Below are 19,926 nucleotides of genomic sequence, written 5' to 3' on the forward strand. Positions count from 1 at the left end.
GTCCAACAAAAGTAAACTCCCCATGTAAGTAACTGAAAAAAAAATAATGGTACTCTAAAATGAGGCAAATTGTGTTGTTTTTTCTAGCTTTTTTTAAATAGCAAATATTATTTTCTTCAAATTGGTACTCTGCGTTAGTTGCCAACAACTCTTTGCTACAATTTGCAATTTTGCATAAATTACAGAGGGAATAATAGCCTAGAAAACTGCTCAGGTGCCTCCCGGTAGACAATCCTTGATTGACTGTGGACTTTTACACAGTGAGAAGCAGATCTTGCCCAGCAGTTAATTGTTAAGTTCTAACAGAACCCTGTGATTCTAGGATATAGGTTCTGTCTTTTATTGTTGCCATATCCTAGAAACGTGATGGAAAGCCCTAGGCAAAATGGAGTTGCTTAAGACTCTGCTAATAAAAAATTTTTATCTGGATCTGTGTGATAGTTAAAAAAAAAACTAGGCCCTCGCCCAGGGTGTTATCATATGCACAGTAAGAGGATAAAACTGAGTGTGGGAAAAAGTCATCTGAGGGTCAGTCTATGGAATAGCCGCTGCACCTAGTTAGTACTGGTTGCCCTAGGAAAAAGTTGAGGAGATAGAAAAGATTAGGTGCAGCAAGCCAGAGGATTCCTTGAAGAAAAATAATGGGGCACTAGAATTGAAAATAGGAATGACAAGAATTTTCACAGATTAAATAAGAATATAGTGAGCAGAATAGCTAGCTCTCAGGAGCAGGAACAGGTATCAAGTTGCTCATCAGCAAGGGGCAAAGGCAGAAGGGTCTGAGGCATTATTTGAACACATTTGCTTTTAACTCTCTTGGTTCACCTCTTTTGCTATCATCATGTGGTCTACCGAACAGCAGGCTGAAAGCCTTTCCATGGTTTGATATCCCCATGGTCAGAAACTGATCAATCAAGTCTAAATATGACTTTGATATTTACCACGAGTATCGCTAGCCAAACTTACTTAGGACTAATAACAAGTTAACTAGATATTATTGAAGAGAGAGTGGAGTTACCTAAAAGATCTTTCCATGCTGTTGAAATTCATCTCAATATTTTTTCTTTTGCTTAAAACTTTACAGATTGTTAATTATATGTATATACAATTCCCTGGATTATTATGTGTTTTTCAATACCTTGCTGAAATCATCAATACTGCTGAAGTGGAAGGTTTTGGTTTGGTTTTGGTTTTGGTTTTGGTTTTTGTGGGGATTTGGGGGGCTCTCATTTGGAACCAGAGAACGCTTGAGTGGGTTGCTAATGTGTAAGGTGACCTTTCTCCCTATAGGAGAGAGACTAAGATAGAGATAGGAGAATGCTTCATAATTTTGGTGCCTTGGGATGCTTCTAAACGTATACTCTACGCTTAGAGTTGATGGTTCATAGCAAGTGAAAGGAAGAGAATAAACAAGAGAGACCCATAGACTTTTACCCTAAGTAACTGGGCACACGGTGGTCCCATTAACTGAGATGAGAAAGACTACTATTAGTACTAGTTCCTCTCTGTTCTTCCTTTTCAAAGCTTTCCTGGCTATTGTCTTTTATTTTTCTGTATTATCTTTAGGGTCATATTATATTCTTCCAAAAAAAAAGGTAAAAATACCATTTTTTATTGGAGTTGTATTAAATTTGTAATGAACACAGGGAGAATTGTTATCTCTATGATATTGAGTCTTTCTATCCAAGAAGATGTTTCATCTTTCTAGTTCTTCAGTCTTACTTATGTCTTTTGGTGGTGTTCTAGAGATTTTCTTTTACCATAGAGATTTTGCACATAAACTTAAGTCTATTTCTTAGTATTTTATCTTTTGTATTGCTCTCATAATGGGGTCTTTTCTTTCGTTATATCTTCTAACATGCTGTTATATATGAAACCTATTTATTAGTGTATATTCATTTTTTACTTGGCTAACTTCTTAAATTCTCTCATTGCTTATAATATTCCAGTGTTTAGATTTATTTAATGTTAACATTTTGACTTTTATGTTTATTGATCTTTTTCTAATTTCTTTTGTTTATTTTATTTTTTTATCTAAATTTTTAAGTTAAATGATTAATTCACTTATTTTCTTATTTCTATTTTATTGAGAAAATAATTTAGGTCTATGACTTTTCCTCTAAGCTTTGCTTTATCTTTATTTTTTATTTATATATTTTTTTTGAGAAAGATTAGCCCTGAGCTAACATCTGCTGCCAATCCTCCTCTTTTTTGCTGAGGAAGATTGGCCCTGGGCTAACATCCATGCCCATCTTCCTCTACTTTATATGGGATGCTGCCACAGCATGGCTTTGATAAGCAGTGTGTAGGTCCACACCTGGGATCTGAACTGGCAAACCCCAGGCCACAGAAGTGGAGTGTGTGAACTTAACCACTATGCCACCAGGCCGGCCCCTGCTTTATCTTTATTTTATAGCATCTAATATATAGTACTTTCATTATAAATGTTTCTAGAAATTCTTCAATATGGTTTTGTGGGGTTTTTTTGACCTGAGGATTGTTTAAAGTAGGATTTTAAAAAACTTTCCAGTGGAAGGGACTTTTAATTTCTGATTTTGTCAATAATTATAATTTTAGAGGTGTGATCAAAAAAAATATCTATAGTTTATGTAACTGTCTTTGGGTATTAATTAAAATTTTATTTGTAGCCAAAATCGTAACATTTAGAAATATATTCTTTGGGTACATGAAAGGAAAATATATGATCTATTTTCAGAATTTGATATATTGTAATCAGGCTTATAGCATTAATTATGTTATTTACATTTTCTATATCTTTGATCTGTCATGGATTGAGAATGGTGAATTAAATTTAATGAATACAATGTGTTTCTTTTTCTATTTATATCTTTTGTAATTTCTGCTGTATGAATTATATTTCTTTTATTTGTTACTTATATATTTATCATTGCTCTGTCTTCATTTGAATCACCGCTTTGTATTATAATGTGTACTTCTTTGTCCTATTTAATGCTGAATTTTTCCTTATTTGACAGTAGGAACATCATCTTGTTTTTTTCATTTTCCTGCTATACATTTGCTATACATCTTTTATTTTCAACATTTCTAAACAGCTTTGTTTTAGATGTGTCTTACATAAAGTTTAGAACTGGATTTTGCTTTGTGAGCCAATTTGAAAATATTATTCTTTTAAATAGATAACAGGAAATTTTGTATTTATTAATTTGATAAATATATATAGTCTGAATTGTCATATTAGTTTCTGTTCTGTTTGTTGTTTTTATGGTTTTGTTTATTTCTTACAGTTTTTTTGGTGTATGGTTTTTCTTATAATTAGGAAGGTTTGTGGTTAACTTAATTATAACTTTATACAGTACTCTTAGTTCTCTGTTTCTTTATATGGTATCTATTGATACTCTAATAAAAGAAATGACAAAATGTTTCCTTTTTCTTCCCTGATTCCATTTCTTTTGTCTTCTACCTGATATTTGCCAATAAAAATTATCTTCGTGGTATGTTTTCTTATACTTTTAAATATTCTTATACTTCTGTTATTTGATTGGTCAGCTTTAAATGATATCTGTCGATTTCAGTCATTACATATTAGGCAGTCAGCAAACTTTCTCATCTTTGCCCTTCCCATTTTAATTTTCTTAGTTGCACCATTTCTACATAATCAGAGCAAATAGCATTACATTTGGTCTGTGACCCCAATCCTCACATTTTTTAAGTCTTAGTTTTGTAATTAAATATATTCAAAACTCTCCAATAGTCATTTTGCAAGTTTCCTCGAATATATTTTGATTCATTCAAGTTCATCTTTTAGCAAATTCCTCTGGAAAAACTCATGAGAACGATATTCCCTGAGTTCTTTCAATTTCAAAATTGTTTGCAACCTTTAATCTTGGATGATTTGACTGGATATAAAATCTTTGACTCCCGGTTTCTTTATATAAGTCTCTTGTAGGTATTGCTCTGCTGTTTTCTGGAGTTGATTAAAAACCTGAATTTTTGCCTGATTCTCATAGGATTCTTTTATTAAAAAAAAGATTAAACTTTAAAATCCAGCAACTTTATTAAAATATGTCTCAGTGTTGGCCATTACAGGTCAATTTGTATGGATTTGAGTCTTTTTTTCCCCATTTTTTGTGACTTTAAATTCTTACTTTTTAAATTTTTGGCATAATGTTTGGTCATAATGTTCAGCTTTTCCATGACAACATTTTTCTGTTGAGTTTATTGGTTGGTAAATTTTTAAAAATTTTTTTGCTTTTGTTTTTTTCTTGAGTCTGCCACTTTTAAATGTATCCTTTTATTTACTTAAAAATTTGCATATAGTAAAATTCACTCTTTTTGGTGTACAGTTCCATAAATTTAGACAAATGCATATAGTCATGTAACTGCCACTAGAATCGGAACAGTTCCATCACCCCCAAAACTCCCCTGGGCTGATCCTGATATAGTATCCTTTTTTTAATGCTGTGTCAACTGCTTCTTAAATTACTTATCATTGAATGAGTTGGATTTCTTGGATCTGCTATTGGCAGGACACTTCTGCTAGGGTTGAGGAGGAGGTGCTGGGCAGCCTTCAGATTCTTCCTTCACCACTTGCACAGAGTCAAACTGCTTCCTGTTGAAATGGCTCCTCTGCATGTGTCTTTGTGTTACCACCCGCTGTGAACTATACCAGATCCAGGAGGGCTTCTTCTGCCGTGGTTCCTATTTTCTCTGCTACAAATAAGAGAGATACATTTTGCATTTGACGTGAACCCTTCACATTCGGGAAGTATGTTTCTGCAGTCGTTTTCAGAGATCTGGGCTGCTGGCCACCTTGGTATTCTCTGCATTTCTTTGCTGCCTTTCTCCCTGTGTGGTATCTGCTAACTTTGCTACTCCTGGGTAACTCTTAAATGTTTTTGGAGTCTGTGTTAAATATGTCTTCTAGTTTTGCTAAAAATGGAGATTGTGCAGTTTTTGTTGTTGTTAACTATGTAGCATTTGTACGTTATCCGAGAGGAGAAGAGAGAAGATACTGTCTCACACAGCCATCTTCTTACTGGACATCCTTCCTTTGACTGCCCTCATCACTGCCTTTCTCTCACTCCTCTTCCTTGACTCACATTTTAAACAGTGGAATCCCTCAGGCTGCTAACCTCCCTTATTCACTCCTCACTTCATTAAAGCGTGTATGAATACTTCCTGTTATATCTTAGACCTCTTAGTCATTTCCTAAACACATAATTTGAAAGTTGGTCCATTTTTTCCTGCTCTTCTTTTGGCTTGGAATGCCCTTTTCTTCCTTCCCCTATTAGGATACTCCTGCTCATAATTTAAGACTTAAAAACTATATTGCCTCCTTTAGGAATCCTTCCTTGACACCTCCTCAAGATGAGGCATCTGCTACAGCTCAGGCAAAATTAATCTCTCACCTGAGCTTGCAAAATACGTTGCCCCATTTTTAGTGTGCTTATCTTGCTGTTTTCAGTATTTATGTATCTTATTATCAAGCTAATGAGTATCCCCTGCATCTGTATATTAACCTGTCAATTCATTCAAATGCTGGGTTTCTAGGACTCTGCTTATAGCTCTCCTCTGATGGTCACCACATACCCTCATTTGGTCCCATTTGATTTTCCACTGGTCAGTTGAAGGGTACAGTATTTTGGGTCATATAGATTTCCTTATCTAGCTTTTGTTCTCAAAGTGGGATTTAATCATTTCAAAGCAATTTTCCTGCTCTTAGGATGGAACTGAAACTCCTCTAGAATTGGTGCATTCATAAATTTTGACAAAGCGCGGTAATCATTAACGGAATTTCTTCTGCATTCCAGGTGATGCAACTGTGACGATAGCTCACAGATATACCCCCAAAGAACAACTGAAGATCCATACTCAGCTGGCAGATGTTATTGTAGTAGCTGCAGGTAAGTCTTTAATGGCTGTTACTTAGTGGAATGTGATCAGCAGAGTAATTCCTACTCTAATTGCTGATATGTCTGTAAGAAGAGCTTCTTGGGAGAGTTAGGTATATGTATGACTAACTTCCATCAACTGTGTTGTGTCTCTTGGCAGTCATCATATTGGTCCATTGTACCTACGTTAGCATTTGTCACTTTGTTATGGAAAACCCAAACAGCCTTTCGAATGACAGATTAAGCACAAGAACAAATGTGCACTTTGCCAATTCGTTTAACAGACATGATTGATTCTAAACATGAATGAGCTAGGAAATGTTAGCTCATTTCCTAATGAAAATGTGGAGACTGGTAGGAAATGCTGTTGAAAAGATAGCAGGGCTACTTCATGCAGGACCCTGTAGGCCCATTGTAAGGACTTTTATATAAGCCAAGGATGGCTGACAGCAGGGGATTAACATGGTCTGGCTTATGTTTTTAAAAGATTACTCACACTGTGTCAAGGAGAATTGACTCTAGAGAGACAAGAGTAGACACAGAGAGAACAGTTATTACACTTTTATTTAATATATCTAGAGTTTTTTCGTAATTTGTTTTACATTCAAACATACAAAATAATTCTACTCTTTACTTCGACCTTTACTCTTGCCACATAGGATTTCTATGTGACAGACAATTGTGACTCTTCTTGCTTTATCCAAGGCTTGAATGAGAGCCTTTTTCATTTTGTTTATCAATTAGATGTTAGTGGTAATTCCTAGACTTTACGTTTGAATTTATGAGTATTTACAAACTATGAAGGGAGAGTAAAAGTTCCAAAAGAAATTGCATTTGATGAAGAGAATAATGATAGTTTAAATTAATTTCAATCAAATTTAATTCACTTTCTTATTCTAATAGAGACCCTTTTCTGGAACTCAAAATATGTATGTGATAACACCAGGTGGAATAATTTGCCTCTTTATAGAGTAAAAATAGAAATACTCTCGTTTCTAGAAGTCCCAGCTACCCACATTCCTGTTTTTCTGAGAAATTATATTCAGATGATATCAAATGCAAATTTTTGAACTGGATTGACAGAAATAAGACAGATGTTTAGCAAGGCAATAAACTTTTTCAAACCACACATCAATATTAAGTGACATACTGCTGCAGCGACTGATATATTCATGGAAGACAAATGTTACATTGACTTCTTTATAAAAACACTTGGATTCATACACAAGACTCAGAATTTGGTGAGTAGAGAGGAATTGGAGTGGTCATCTTTGTCCATCACTAACTTTAGAAAGAATGAAATTTACATTATCTTTAAAAGATGCTACTTGACTCTAACGTTAACAACTTGAAAAGAATATTTTACCATGATTTTAGTTCCCATTTATCAATTATAATATTGAGTGTATATTTTCTTCTAGTAAAGCACAATATCTCGGAATGCATTCATGCTCATGTTTTTCTTGTCATGAGAAATGGCAAATGGGTGATCACAATCCTCTTTCAAGAACAACTGACATTCTGTTGTGACTAAATCAAACTTTATGTCACAAGCCATTCTGCCAACACTGTCATCATCAGTGAGTTTCTCCTAGAGTACAGGGTGTTAAAAAATAAGACAGGAAAATAAAAAAGGACAGTAAAGGAAGAGAAGGGAAAGGAAGGATCAAATTTATATAAAATTAAGAAAATGGGAGCCAGAAGGAACTCAGGACCCTAGGTGTGGAGACAGATTTTAGGCGCTCTACTGCAGCCATTCTACTTGTTATCCTCTTACCACCAGAGGGCACCAGTCAGGCGCACAGCTAATGTAGACAGCCAGTTGGCCACACAGGGTCCTAATCCTGGCCGGAAGATATTTTGAGTGAAGGCAGTGCAAACAGCTCTCGTTCCCTGTCTTGTATGCTAGCTCTAATGCCTCTAGATACAAGGGTATGCTAAATGCTGGAAGGCAGCCCTGTATATAACCCTGCAGTCATCTTGAAGAAATAAATATTTGGATAATGGGAAATTTGGGGGAAGAAAATTGAGAATTTATAAGAAATAACTAAAGATTGCTACATTTCCACTTCCTTAATATTCACTTGGAGATTTTAAGGATAAAATGTGTAGATGTTGGTAAATTATAGAGAAGGCATGAATTAATATAAAAAGAAATTCCATGTAACCAGACAATAGGAATGAAATATTACTAAAATGACCACCTCATGCATTATGTGTGGGAAATAAACAAGTACAATTAGCAGTAGGTATCAAAGAAGGAGATAACGATCTAATGGCAGAGGTAGCTGGAACAGGGAGGGTTTGATCGTTGTCATAACCAGAATGTCAGCGTATATGGAAGCAGTCCCATCTAGAAGTCAGGAGGAGTAGAAGGAGGAGGAGTGTGTGATGTATCAGAAAGATTAATAATGTCTGAGGATGACAGTGAAGAATGTGGTGATGAAATCTCGGACTGAGCTTGCAGAAGAAAAAGGTAAAAGAGAAAATCATTGTGTGAAGATCCTGGGCATGAAAATGATTATCTTAGGTTCATATTAATCTCACCCCTCCAGGTTCTCAAATTCCCGTAATCCTAACCTTATAGCTTTAAGTAAATATATCACTTACCTTTTAAACATTTCCCCACAAAAGTTGAGATTTAGACTAATTTAGAAGCTCAAATCTGAAAATCGCATCCTGTCAAACTATGCATTTAGAAATAAGAGGTTTCAACTTCCTATTCAAAGCCACCTCTCTGAATTCACAGAGAGAATCAGTCTGTTTCTGGCACTTTAATGTACTGTGGTTATAGCACTTAACACCTTTTTATAGTTGTCTGCCGTCTTCACTAGACTACAGCAGGGAAAGGACTGTTTTTTTTTTTATTTTTTTAGCTTGGTAGCCAAGTGCTTAGTGGATAGTCAATAAATGTATGCTGCATTGATTTTGAGATTACAACTGAAACAAAGACTTCTTTAAACTGATACAAATTTAGCTGATAAATTTTTAAAAGTAAAATTTTATAAGGATGGAATCATTAGTCTAGTTATTGGTTGATTTGTATAGTGGTAGCATTATTTTTGTGAACTACTAAACATTCCTAGTTTGTCATTGTCAAGTAATTGATGCAGCCATAAAAGTGAAGGATTTTTTTCATGAAAGAGCGGTTCATGTCATGAAGTGGATGAATGGACTGATTTGAGTATAAATGTTAAGATTAAGATATTTTGAGAAGGGTAGAGAAAGTAAAGAGACTATTATAGGCGTCTAAAATGTAGGTAGAGTATTAAACAGTTGAATGGAAAGAAGTAGTTTAGGGGAAGGCTAAATTGGCTTGTATAAGGCTGATTATGAAGGGAGAGCTAGCCAGAATAGGACACCAATTCTAAGAGCGTTTTAGAAGATCCTTCGGTTCTCTCATATCTCATGCTTCCAGGAAGCTGGGGGAAATCCTAAGTTTGTAAAAGTTCTAGAAATCTTCATTATCCAGGCAGCATAGACAAGTTTTTTCCTGATGTTATCCAAAGGACCCTCCACCCTTCTGAGTAAACTCTGTGGAACTAGCTTCATTCAGAAGATGAGCTGCTGAGGCAATGCCACTTGCATGTTAACCTCTGGATGCAGAGTGTCATAGTTGGTGAAAGCTGGTGTTTTGTCCACTAAGCCGTCCCCTCCAGCGTGATGAATGAACCTCACAGTCATAACTCTAGCGTCTCTATTGCAACACTTTTAATGATAGACACTGTAATATAAAACAGGATAAATGGGCAATTCAGTGGAGTAATTTGGAATATTCATACTTACTCGTCATAAAATACAAGGTGACCAACCACCTTCTTTTCACCACTTCTCCCATCATATTATCAAGTTTTAGATACACTCCCATCAAACATCATCCTAGGTTCTCAATAGAGTTTTCCCTCTGGTGGATTTCCTCCTCCTTGGAGCAGGATTAGTAATTTTCAGGATGCCAGGATACTGAGAAGTTCCAAGGGGTGGGGCATGGAAATAGTCTATTCCACCATCCGCAGCTCATGCAACTCGGGAGTGGAACCTGCTTGCTTCCAGCCCCGGGTGCTTCCTGAGTGCGCCAGCGCATTTCATGGTTGCACTAGTGCTGTTGTTCTTCCTGTTTCCTGTTTATCATTCTCCATCTTGTCCCCTTTAGCCTCTGCTTCTCACTTAGAATTCCTTCCCGCCTTCCCAAATTTGTCATTTATCTCAATTTTGTCAATTATTTTCAATAGTATAGAGTAGTGTAAATGCACAGGCCTTGCTAGAATAAGAATTCCAGAATTTAAATCCCAACTCTTCCACTTGCTAATTGTGTAACCTTGGTCAAGTCATCCCATCTCTCTCGCAGCCTCAGTCTCTGTGGTGTGAAGAATAGTAATAACCTCTAACATAGTGTTGTTAAGCTGGTCAATCCATGTAAAGAGCATTAATCAGTGGCTAGCATTTGCAAAGACTCAATAAATGTTACAGGCTAGTATGTTATATGTTAGTCCTTATTAGGCCATTGCATATGAATATTTAAACAATAATTTAGAAATAAGAAATCAATTGATTATTAAGCTACAACTTCGATATAACTAAAGGAATATACTTTTTGTTTACTTTTGATACTAACATAATATCAAAGTTGACTGATTGTCATAAACAGAAATAAATTAATCTAAGTGACTTAATGTAAGAGACCACCTTCATAAAAGCTTTATTTTCACTTAAGATTTGTGGCTTCTCAAGATAACACCAACCTTGGCTCATAGCTGCAGATTCGGTGGTCCTTGGATGGGTCCTCTCTCTTTCTCTCTCTTTTGGAACAATCTGGCTTTGTGAGGGGTTAGGGAAGGTAGAGGCACTAAGGTGAAGGGGTTTGTTCTCTCAGGCCTTGACCCACCCTCCCATTCTCCTTCTCTCTCTTTCTGCCTCTACTCCCCTCCCCATTTCAGCCCCCACAACCCATCCCAGAGCCTAGTTACCAAGTAGGCCAAGGCTCCCTGATCCACAACAAGCAAGCCTCATCCACATATAAGAGGGCACTAGACTATTGATTCTTTTCCTACTGTTAAAACCTAGAAAACTGGACAATAAGAGGGGGAAAGAACCCATACTCAGCCAAAGCCAACCACAGTTAACAATTTGATGTTTAGTCTCCCACTATTTTATATTTATATGTAAATCCAAATATTTACACAATTCTTTCACCCTGTACATACTATTTGTATTTAACAGCTCCACACTGTGTACATTTCCTCATAAACTGAATTCTTCTAAACATGATTTCTAATGACTCCATAGTATTCTGTGCTATGGGTATACTATAATTTATTTATTCAATTCTTGATTTTTGGACATTTAAATTATTCCCAGTTTTTTAGTATTATGAATATTGCAGTAAACAACTGTGAACATCTTTGTAAACACGTAAGATTATTTGCACAAGGGACCTATAATATTTATTATATTGGTCTTAAGTTCTTCATTTGCTTATGGTTACTTGTATTCTCAAAAACAAAATTAATATTTAAACGTTTGTGTATACCAAAGGTTATATATGTGTATATAATATTAAGACATATTTTGTGCCTTACATGTGTATTGTTAAATAACTTTAACATATACAAAGGTAGTATATGTGTATCATTTGTAACCCATTCTGTAGGCCTGTTATCATTACAAATCAGTGCACCCTGAGGCTTTAAGGATACACACAAGAAGATGGCAGGCAGTCTGTGGTGTAAGGGGAAAGAGACAAGAACATGAGGCAGGGTGTTGTTAGAAGAAGCATGGCCTTTAAAGTAAGGAGGATCTGGGTTCGATTTCAGTTTTAACTTTAAAAATCATGTTTAACTCTGGGCTTCATTTTCAACTATTGTAAAATGAGGTAATAGTACTAGTGGTACAGGCTGCTATAAGAATTGAGTGCCTAGCACATAATTGGTACTAAATGAATGTCATTTTCCTTCCTTCAGACTGATATTGTTATGTGACCCTATGACTAAAATTACAGTATGCTTCAAATGAAAATATATGAAAATTTATCATCTTGCACCAAAAGACTTCATTAAGTTGCTGCTACTTTGATATATAGACTGTAAAAGGTGTATATAAACTGTTACTCTTACATTTTTCCTTGGCCCATGTTATCTTCAAAGAAGTGAAAACATTCTTCTCGAAATCAAGCACCTGAGAAGCCTCCTGAGGCTGTGTTTCTTTTTCTTCATTTGCCTAGGATCCTTATATTGTTTTCTCAACTGTTATAATTACATGGTCTTGTGACAAAAGGGTTACAATCTTTTCATCTCCCGTGTTTGCACTTAATCGTATCAATACATGGTAAGCAGGGACTGATTTTTTCTTTGGAGGTTCTTCTCTCTGCATATATAGACACTACCTAATTTCCATGGGTAAAACAAGCGTCAACAGCAATATCCCAAAAACTTCTTCAGTAAAGAGCAAATAGATCAAAGATCTTTCTTTATCATGGAGAAATACAGATTTCCTTTGAAATGTATTTTATTTTATTTTTTTTCCTTTTATTTATTTTTTGTTTATTGCAGTAACACAGGTTTATAACATTGTATAAATTTCAGGTGTACATCATTATACTTCTATTTCTGCATAGATTACATCATGTTCACCACCCAAATACTAATTACAACCCATCACCACACACCTGTGCCGAATTATCCTTTTCGCCCTCCCCCCCCCCTTCCCCTCTGGTAACCACCAATCCAATCTCTGTCTCTATGTGTTTGTTTATTGTTGTTGTTATCTACTACTTAATGAAGGAAATCATACGGTATTTGACCTTCTCCCTCTGACTTATTTCACTTGGCATAATACCCTCAACGTCCATCCATGTTGTCACAAATGGCTGGATTTCATCGTTTCTTATGGCTGAGTAGTATTCCGTTGTGTATATATACCACATCTTCTTTATCCATTCGTAGCTTGGTGGGCACTTAGGTTGCTTCCAAGTCTTGGCTATTGTGAATAACGCTGCCATGAACACAGGGGTGCATGTATCTTTACACATTGGTGTTTTCAAGTTCTTTGGATAAATACCCAGCAGTGGAATAGCTGGATCATATGGTAGTTCTATCCTTGATTTTTTGAGGAATCTCCATACTGTTTTCCATAGTGGCTGCACAGTTTGCACTCCCACCAGCAGTGTATGAGAGTTCCCTTCTCTCCACATCCTCTCCAACACTTGTTGTTTCCTGTCTTGTTAATTATAGCCATTCTGACGGGCGTGAGGTGATATCTCATTGTAGTTTTGATTTGCATTTCCCTGATAGTTAATGATTTTGAACATCTTTTCATGTGCCTGTTGGCCACGTGTATATCTTCGTTGGAGAAATGTCTGTTCAGGTCTTTGGCCCATTTTTTAATTGGGTTATTAGTTTTTTTGTTGTTGAGATACATCAGTTCTTTGTATATTTTGGAGATTAAGCCCTTATCAGATGTATGGTTTGCAAATATCTTCTCCCAATTGTTAGATTGTCTTTTCGTTTTGTTGATGGTTTCCTTTGCTGTGCAGAAGCTTTTTAGTTTGATGTAGTCCCATTGGTTTATTTTTTCTATTGTTTCTCTTGCCCGGTCAGACATGGTGCTTGAAAATATGTTGCTAAGACTGATGTCGAAGAGCGTACTGCCTATGTTTTCTTCTAGAAGTTTCATAGTTTCAGGTCTTACATTCAAGTCTTTAATCCATTTGGAGTTAATTTTTGTGTATGGTGTAAGGTAAGGGTCTACTTTCATTTTTTTGCATGTGGCTATGCAGTTTTCCCAACACCATTTGTTGAAGAGACTTTCTTTTCTCCATTGTATGTTCTTGGCTCCTTTGTCAAAGATTAGCTGTCCATAGATGTGTGGGTTTATTTCTGGGCTTTCGATTCTATTCCATTGATCTGTGTGTCTGTTTTTGTGCCACTACCATGCTGTTTTGGTTACTATAGCTTTGTAGTATATTTTGAAATCAGGGAGTATGATACCTCCAGCTTTGTTCTTTTTTCTCAGGATTCCTTTACTTATTCGGGGTCTTTTGTTGTTCCAAATAAATTTTAGGATTCTTCGTTCTATTTCTGTGAAAAATGTTGTTGGAACTTTGATAGGGATTGCATTGAATCTATAGATTGCTTTAGGAAGTATGGACATCTTAACTATGTTAATTCTTCCAATCCAAGAGCACGGAATATCTTTCCATTTCTTTGTGTCTTCTTCAATTTCTTCCAGCAATGTTTTATAGTTTTCCATGTACAGCTCTTTCACCTCTTTGGTTAAGTTTATTCCTAGGTATTTTATTCTTTTTGTTGCAATTGTAAATGGGATGGTATTCTTAATTTCTCTTTCTGCTACTTCATTGTTAGTGTATAGAAATGCAACTGATTTTTGTATGTTGATTTTGTATCCTGCAACTTTACCATATTCGTTTATTACTTCTAAAAGTTTTCTGGTGGATTCTTTAGGGTTTTCTATATATAAAATCATGTCATCTGCAAATAGTAACAGCTTCACTTCTTCCTTTCCAATTTGGATCCCTTTTATTTCTTTCTCTTGCCTGATCGCTCTGGCTAGGACTTCCAGTACTATGTTAAATAGGAGTGGTGACAGTGGGCATCCTTGTCTGGTTCCTGTTCTTAGAGGGATAGCTTTCAGTTTTTCACCATTGAGGGTGATATTAGCTGTGGATTTCTCATATATGGTCTTTATTATGTTGATGTACTTTCCTTCTATACCCATTTTATTCAGAGTTTTTATCATAAATGGATGCTGTATCTTGTCAAATGCTTTCTCTGCATCTATTGAGATGATCATGTGATTTTTATTCTTCATTTTATTAATGTGGTGTATTACGTTGATTGATTTGCGAATGTTAAACCATCCCTGCATACATGGAATAAATCCCACTTGATCATGGTGTATAATCTTTTTAATGTATTGTTGTATGCGATTTGCTAGTATTTTGTTGAGGATTTTTGCATCAATGTTCATCAGTGATATTGGCCTGTAGTTTTCTTTTTCTGTGTTGTCCTTGTCTGGTTTTGGTCTCAGGGTAATGTCGGCTTTGTAGAATGAGTTAGGGAGCTTCCCCCCCTCCTCAATTTTTTGGAAAAGTTTGAGAAGGATAGGTATTAAGTCTTCTTTGAATGTTTGGTAGAATTCACCAGGGAAACCGTCTGGTTCTGGACTTTTATTTTTGGGGAGGTTTTTTGGGGAGGTTTTTGATTACTGTTTCAATCTCCTTACTGGTGATTGGTCTATTCAAATTCTCTACTTCTTCTTGATCCAGTTTTGGAAGGTTGTATGATTCTAAGAATTTATCCATTTCTTCCAGATTGTCGAATTGGTTGGCATATATCTTTTCATAGTATTCTCTTATAATCTTTTGTATTTCTGAGGTGTCTGTTGTAATTTCTCCTCTTTCATTTCTGATTTTACTTATTTGTGCCTTCTCTCTTTTTTTCTTGGTGATTCTAGCTAAAGGTTTGTCAATTTTGTTGATCTTTTCAAAGAACCAGCTCTTGGTTTTCTTCATTTTTTCTATTGTTTTTTTGGTCTCTATTTCATTTATTTCTGCTCTGATTTTTATTATTTCCCTTCCTCTACTGATTTTGGGCTTTGTTTGTTCTTCTTTTTCCAGTTCCTTTAGGTGCATTGTTAGATTGTTTATTTGAGATTTTTCTTGTTTGTTGAGATAGGCCTGTATCGCTATAAACTTCCCTCTTAGAACCGCTTTTGCTGTATCCCATAAATTCTGGCATGTCATATTTTCATTTTCATTTGTCTCCAGGTATTTTTTGATTTCTTCTTTGATTTCTTCATTGACCCAGTCATTGTTCAGTAGCATTTTGTTTAATCTCCACGTATTTGTGGCTTTTCTGATTTTCTTCCTATAGTTGATTTCTAGTTTCATACCGTTGTGGTCAGAAAAGATGCTTGGTATTATTTCAATCTTCTTAAATTTATGGAGACTTGTTTTGTGGCCTAATATGTGATCAATCCTGGAGAATGTTCCATGTGCATTTGAAAAGAACGTGTATTCTTCAGTTTTTGGATGGAATGCTCTGTATATATCTACTAGGTCCATCTGTTCCAGTGTATCATTTAAGGCCAATGTTTCCTTATTGATCTTCTGTTTGGATGATCTATCCGTTGGTGTAAGTGGAGTGTTAAAGTCCCCTACTATTATTATGTTACTGTCTATTTCTGTTTTTATGTCTGTTAATAATTGCTTTACATATTTAGGTGCACCTACATTGAGTGTGTAGATATTTATAAGTGTTATATCCTCTTGTTGGATTGCTCCCTTGGTCATTATGTAATGACCTTCTTTGTCTCTTTTTACAGTTTTTGTTTTAAAGTCAATTTTGTCTGATATGAGTACTGCTACCCCAGCTTTCTTTTCATTGCCATTTACATGGAGTATCTTTTTCCATCCCTTAACTTTCAGTTTGTGAGTGTCTTTAGGTTTGAAGCGTGTCTCTTGTATGCAGCATATATATGTGTCTTGTTTTTTTATCCAATCAGCCACCCTATGCCTTTTAATTGGAGCATTTAGTCCATTGACGTTTAAAGTAGCTATTGATAAGTATGTACTTACGGCCATTTTTTAACTTTTTTTCCCCTCAGTGTTTTAGTAGTCCTTCTCTGTTCCTTCCTTCTTCTATAGAGAATTGATGGTCTCTTTAGTTTGACCTCTGTCTGAAAGCTCTACTCTTTAACTTTCCTCTTCCCTCCTTTTATGTTTTTGATATCATATCTAACCTCTTTTTTGTGCATTTGTATCCATTACCCTCTTATCATGGAAATAGATAATTTTTCCTATTTGTGGTCTTCTCTTTTCCCCTTAAATCAGTCCCTTTAACATTTCTTGTAGCACTGGTTTCTTGGTGACAAACTCCTTTAATTTTTGCTTGTCTGGGAAATTTTTGATCTCTCCTTCCATTTTGAATGATAACCTTGCTGGGTAGAGTATTCTTGGCTGTAAGTTTTTTCCTTTTAGCACTTTAAATATATCGTGCCACTCTCTTCTAGCCTGTAAGGTTTCTGCTGAGAAGTCAGCTGATAGCCTTATGGGGTTTCCTTTGTATGTAACTTGACTTTCTCTTGCGGCTTTTAGGATTCTCTCTTTATCTTTAATTCTGGACATTTTGATTATGATGTGTCTTGGTGTGGGCCTCTTTGGGTTTATCTTGTTTGGGGCTCTCTGTGCTTCCTGTACCTGGATGTCTGTTTCCTTCCTCAGGTTAGGGAAGTTTTCATCTATTATTTCTTGAAATAGATTCTCTGCCCCTTTGTCTTGCTCTTCTCCTTCCGGGACACCTATAACACGGATGTTAGTGCGCTTGATGTTGTCCCAGAGGTCCCTTAGACAGTCCTCCCTCTTTTTAATTCTTTTCTCTTTTACCTGTTCACCTTGGGTAATTTCTTCTAGTCTTTCTTCCAGCTCACAGATCCGTTCTTCTGTGTCCTCTACTCTGCTTTTGAGTCCCTCTAGTGAATTTTTCATTTCCAGTATCATATTCTTCATTTCTGATTGGTTCTTTTTTATATCTTCCATTTCTTTGTTGACATTCTCACTGAGTTCATCTATTCTTCTCCCCACATCAGTGAGCATCCTTAACACTCTTTGTTTGAACTCTCTGTCAGTTAGGTTGCTCATATCTGTTTCACTTAGTTCTTTTTCTGGGCTTTTGTCCTGTTCCCTTACTTGGAATGTATTCCTTTGCCTCCTCCTTTTGCCTATTTCCCTGTGCTTGTGACTACGTATTAGGTAGGTCAGCTACGTCTCCTGGTCTTGGATAGGTGACCTTATGTAAGTGATGGCTTAGGAGGCCTGCCGTGTGCTTCCCTCAGTTCTCAGTGTTCCAGGGGTGACCCCTATGTGGGCTACATGTGTCCTTCTGTTGTAGCCTGTTTGCTCTCCCTGTAGGCGCCCAGGGAGGCCAAGTTATGCTCCTGGCCAGCTGTTGTAATGCTCAGCTGCTTGTAGTTGTTGTGGTCCCTTTAGTCTCTTTATCAGGTGTGTGGAGCCCCAGCACAGTTGGCTGCAAGTTCTAATACCACATTTGTGTTGCAGTATTTCTTTTAAGTGAGTAGGCCCCCAGCGTGGCAGGTTGTTAGGCTCAGGGCCTTACAATTGCTGTAAGCCTCCAGCCTTTAGGTCTCTTGTCAGTTCTCTGAGGATTGCAGCTGGGTGGGGCTGGTCTCAGGCACGAGAGCACCCAATTGTTTCAGACTTTGGAAGGTGGGGCAAACCCCCTATGTGGGTCTTTGAGAAGCACAAGTCTTCTGCAGCTGACAAGCCATGCCACCCAAAGGTCCACACACACAGTCAACACAGTCCTGCCCCAAGTGGACGCCCCGACCTCCCGAAGCAGACCCAGTCTCTCCACGGTGGGAGCCCCACACACTCCACTGCTGCCCCACACTCTCCACCCGCTCCTTGTGCAGGCTCTGCCCCACTGATGTTGGCTCAGTTGCCAGGCTGTAGAGAATCTAGTCACCAATCTGTGCAGGCCCACAAGTTGCCTGAGGGCTTGTTGTTGGGTGGGGCCAGTCTCTAGGGTGGGCTGCCTGCCCTGGCTGAGCTGGATTAAATCGGTGCTCTAGCGGGTGTGGCAGACCTGGGCTAGCAGGCCCCAGGGAGAACTCCAATGGCGTCTGTGTCAGCATGCCCACACCAGGCTACAACAATGGCTGCCGCCAATTTCTCAGTCCCTGGAGAGGTCTCACCTCTCACCGAGATGCACACAGGGCCTATTAGGTGAGTCTCTTTTCACCAAAGCACTGTGCACCTTTCTTTCTGGTGATTTTAGGATGCTTTCTGAAACGGGTGAGTTTGCGTGTGGGCCCTTTAAGAGCCGGTTTTAATGTCTTTGTGAACCAGCTTTTCTGGGGGTACTCCCCAATGTTTTAGTAGCAGGCACAGTCAGATATTATGCCACTCGTCTGGATTGTGCTGGGTCCACAAAATGCCCCCAGCGGGGGCGCTCCCTGGCTCAGGGCCGCACTCCTCCGGGGAGGGCTGCGTACCTGTGGGCTGCTCCCAGGCGGCTGTGAGGCGCTGCGGCTTGTGAAGGCGGCGTTTTTCTCTCCAGAAGGGAGTTTCTGCCTCTTCTACCTCAGTTAGGATTGTCCGTTGTTGCAGGAGTTCCTCTTATCCAATTTTCAGTTCTGTCTCAGGGGTAATTTTTCCATGAGTAGTTGTAAATTGGCTGTGTCCGCGGGAGGAGGTGAGTTCAGAGTCTGCCTACGCCCCCATCTTGACTACTCTATCCTGAAATGTATTTTAAATTGCTAAATGATATGATGTTTATACTTAATTCTATTTGGTTACACAGGTGTATATCACAGGGGCAAAGGGCCCTTTCAAGGTATGTTTCTAGCCACTGGCATTATCATTTTGTTATGTTTTTATGGTCTTCAAAGAATTTATATTATGAAATATTTAAAATATGCGTAAAAATAAGCAAAAGAACAATGTTAACACCAAACAACCACCAACTAGATTTGTCAGATCTAAATATTGTTATGCATGTTTTCAATTTCTACATGCTATACATTTCTAGAACTTGTTTTATTCTAATGAACATTGTATTGTGAAGATTTGCCCGTGCAAATATGTGTAGCATTAGTCATATAATACTCAATTGACTGAGTATCCACTTTCTGTTGGTGAGTATGTAGTATGTTATTTTCAATTTATTGCTTTTATAAACAGTGCCGTAGTGTATAAGTCTGTACCTTGGATTCGTTCACTCTTTCAACAGTTATTAATTTTGCCACTACTTATACCAGGCCCTACATCAGGTGCTGGAACACAAAGATACATAAAATATAGTTCCAGCTCTTGAAAAATTCAGAGTCTAGCAGAGGAGAAAGATGTACAAATCAGTGTAATATAGTTTGCTAATACAGTATTAGAGGTGTGTGTGTGTATAGATATATATATGTCTATATATTTCCTGCTATCATCTAGAAAGACGGAAAGAGAGACAGAGACCAAGAGAGACAGAGAGAGAGCACCACTGAAGAGGGAGTGACAGCTGTGTTTCACTGA

At 37.1% G+C, this 19,926-nt stretch overlaps 1 protein-coding gene across 3 annotated transcripts in view; it reads left to right on the top strand.

Annotated features, from left to right (window-relative positions):
- Window positions 1-19,926, top strand: part of MTHFD2L (methylenetetrahydrofolate dehydrogenase (NADP+ dependent) 2 like) — a 145,956-nt gene that overhangs the window by 65,203 nt on the left and 60,827 nt on the right. For all 3 annotated transcript variants that reach the window (XM_004419173.3, XM_087434432.1, XM_087434433.1), the window contains one exon: window positions 5,793-5,885. In XM_004419173.3, the coding sequence (XP_004419230.1) occupies window positions 5,793-5,885 (93 nt within the window). The remainder of the gene's footprint in view (window positions 1-5,792; window positions 5,886-19,926) is intronic.

This window comes from Ceratotherium simum, chromosome 8 (assembly GCF_057802395.1).
Source record: "Ceratotherium simum simum isolate JZ-2026a chromosome 8, ASM5780239v1, whole genome shotgun sequence".
NCBI classification, from domain to species: Eukaryota; Metazoa; Chordata; class Mammalia; order Perissodactyla; family Rhinocerotidae; genus Ceratotherium; species Ceratotherium simum.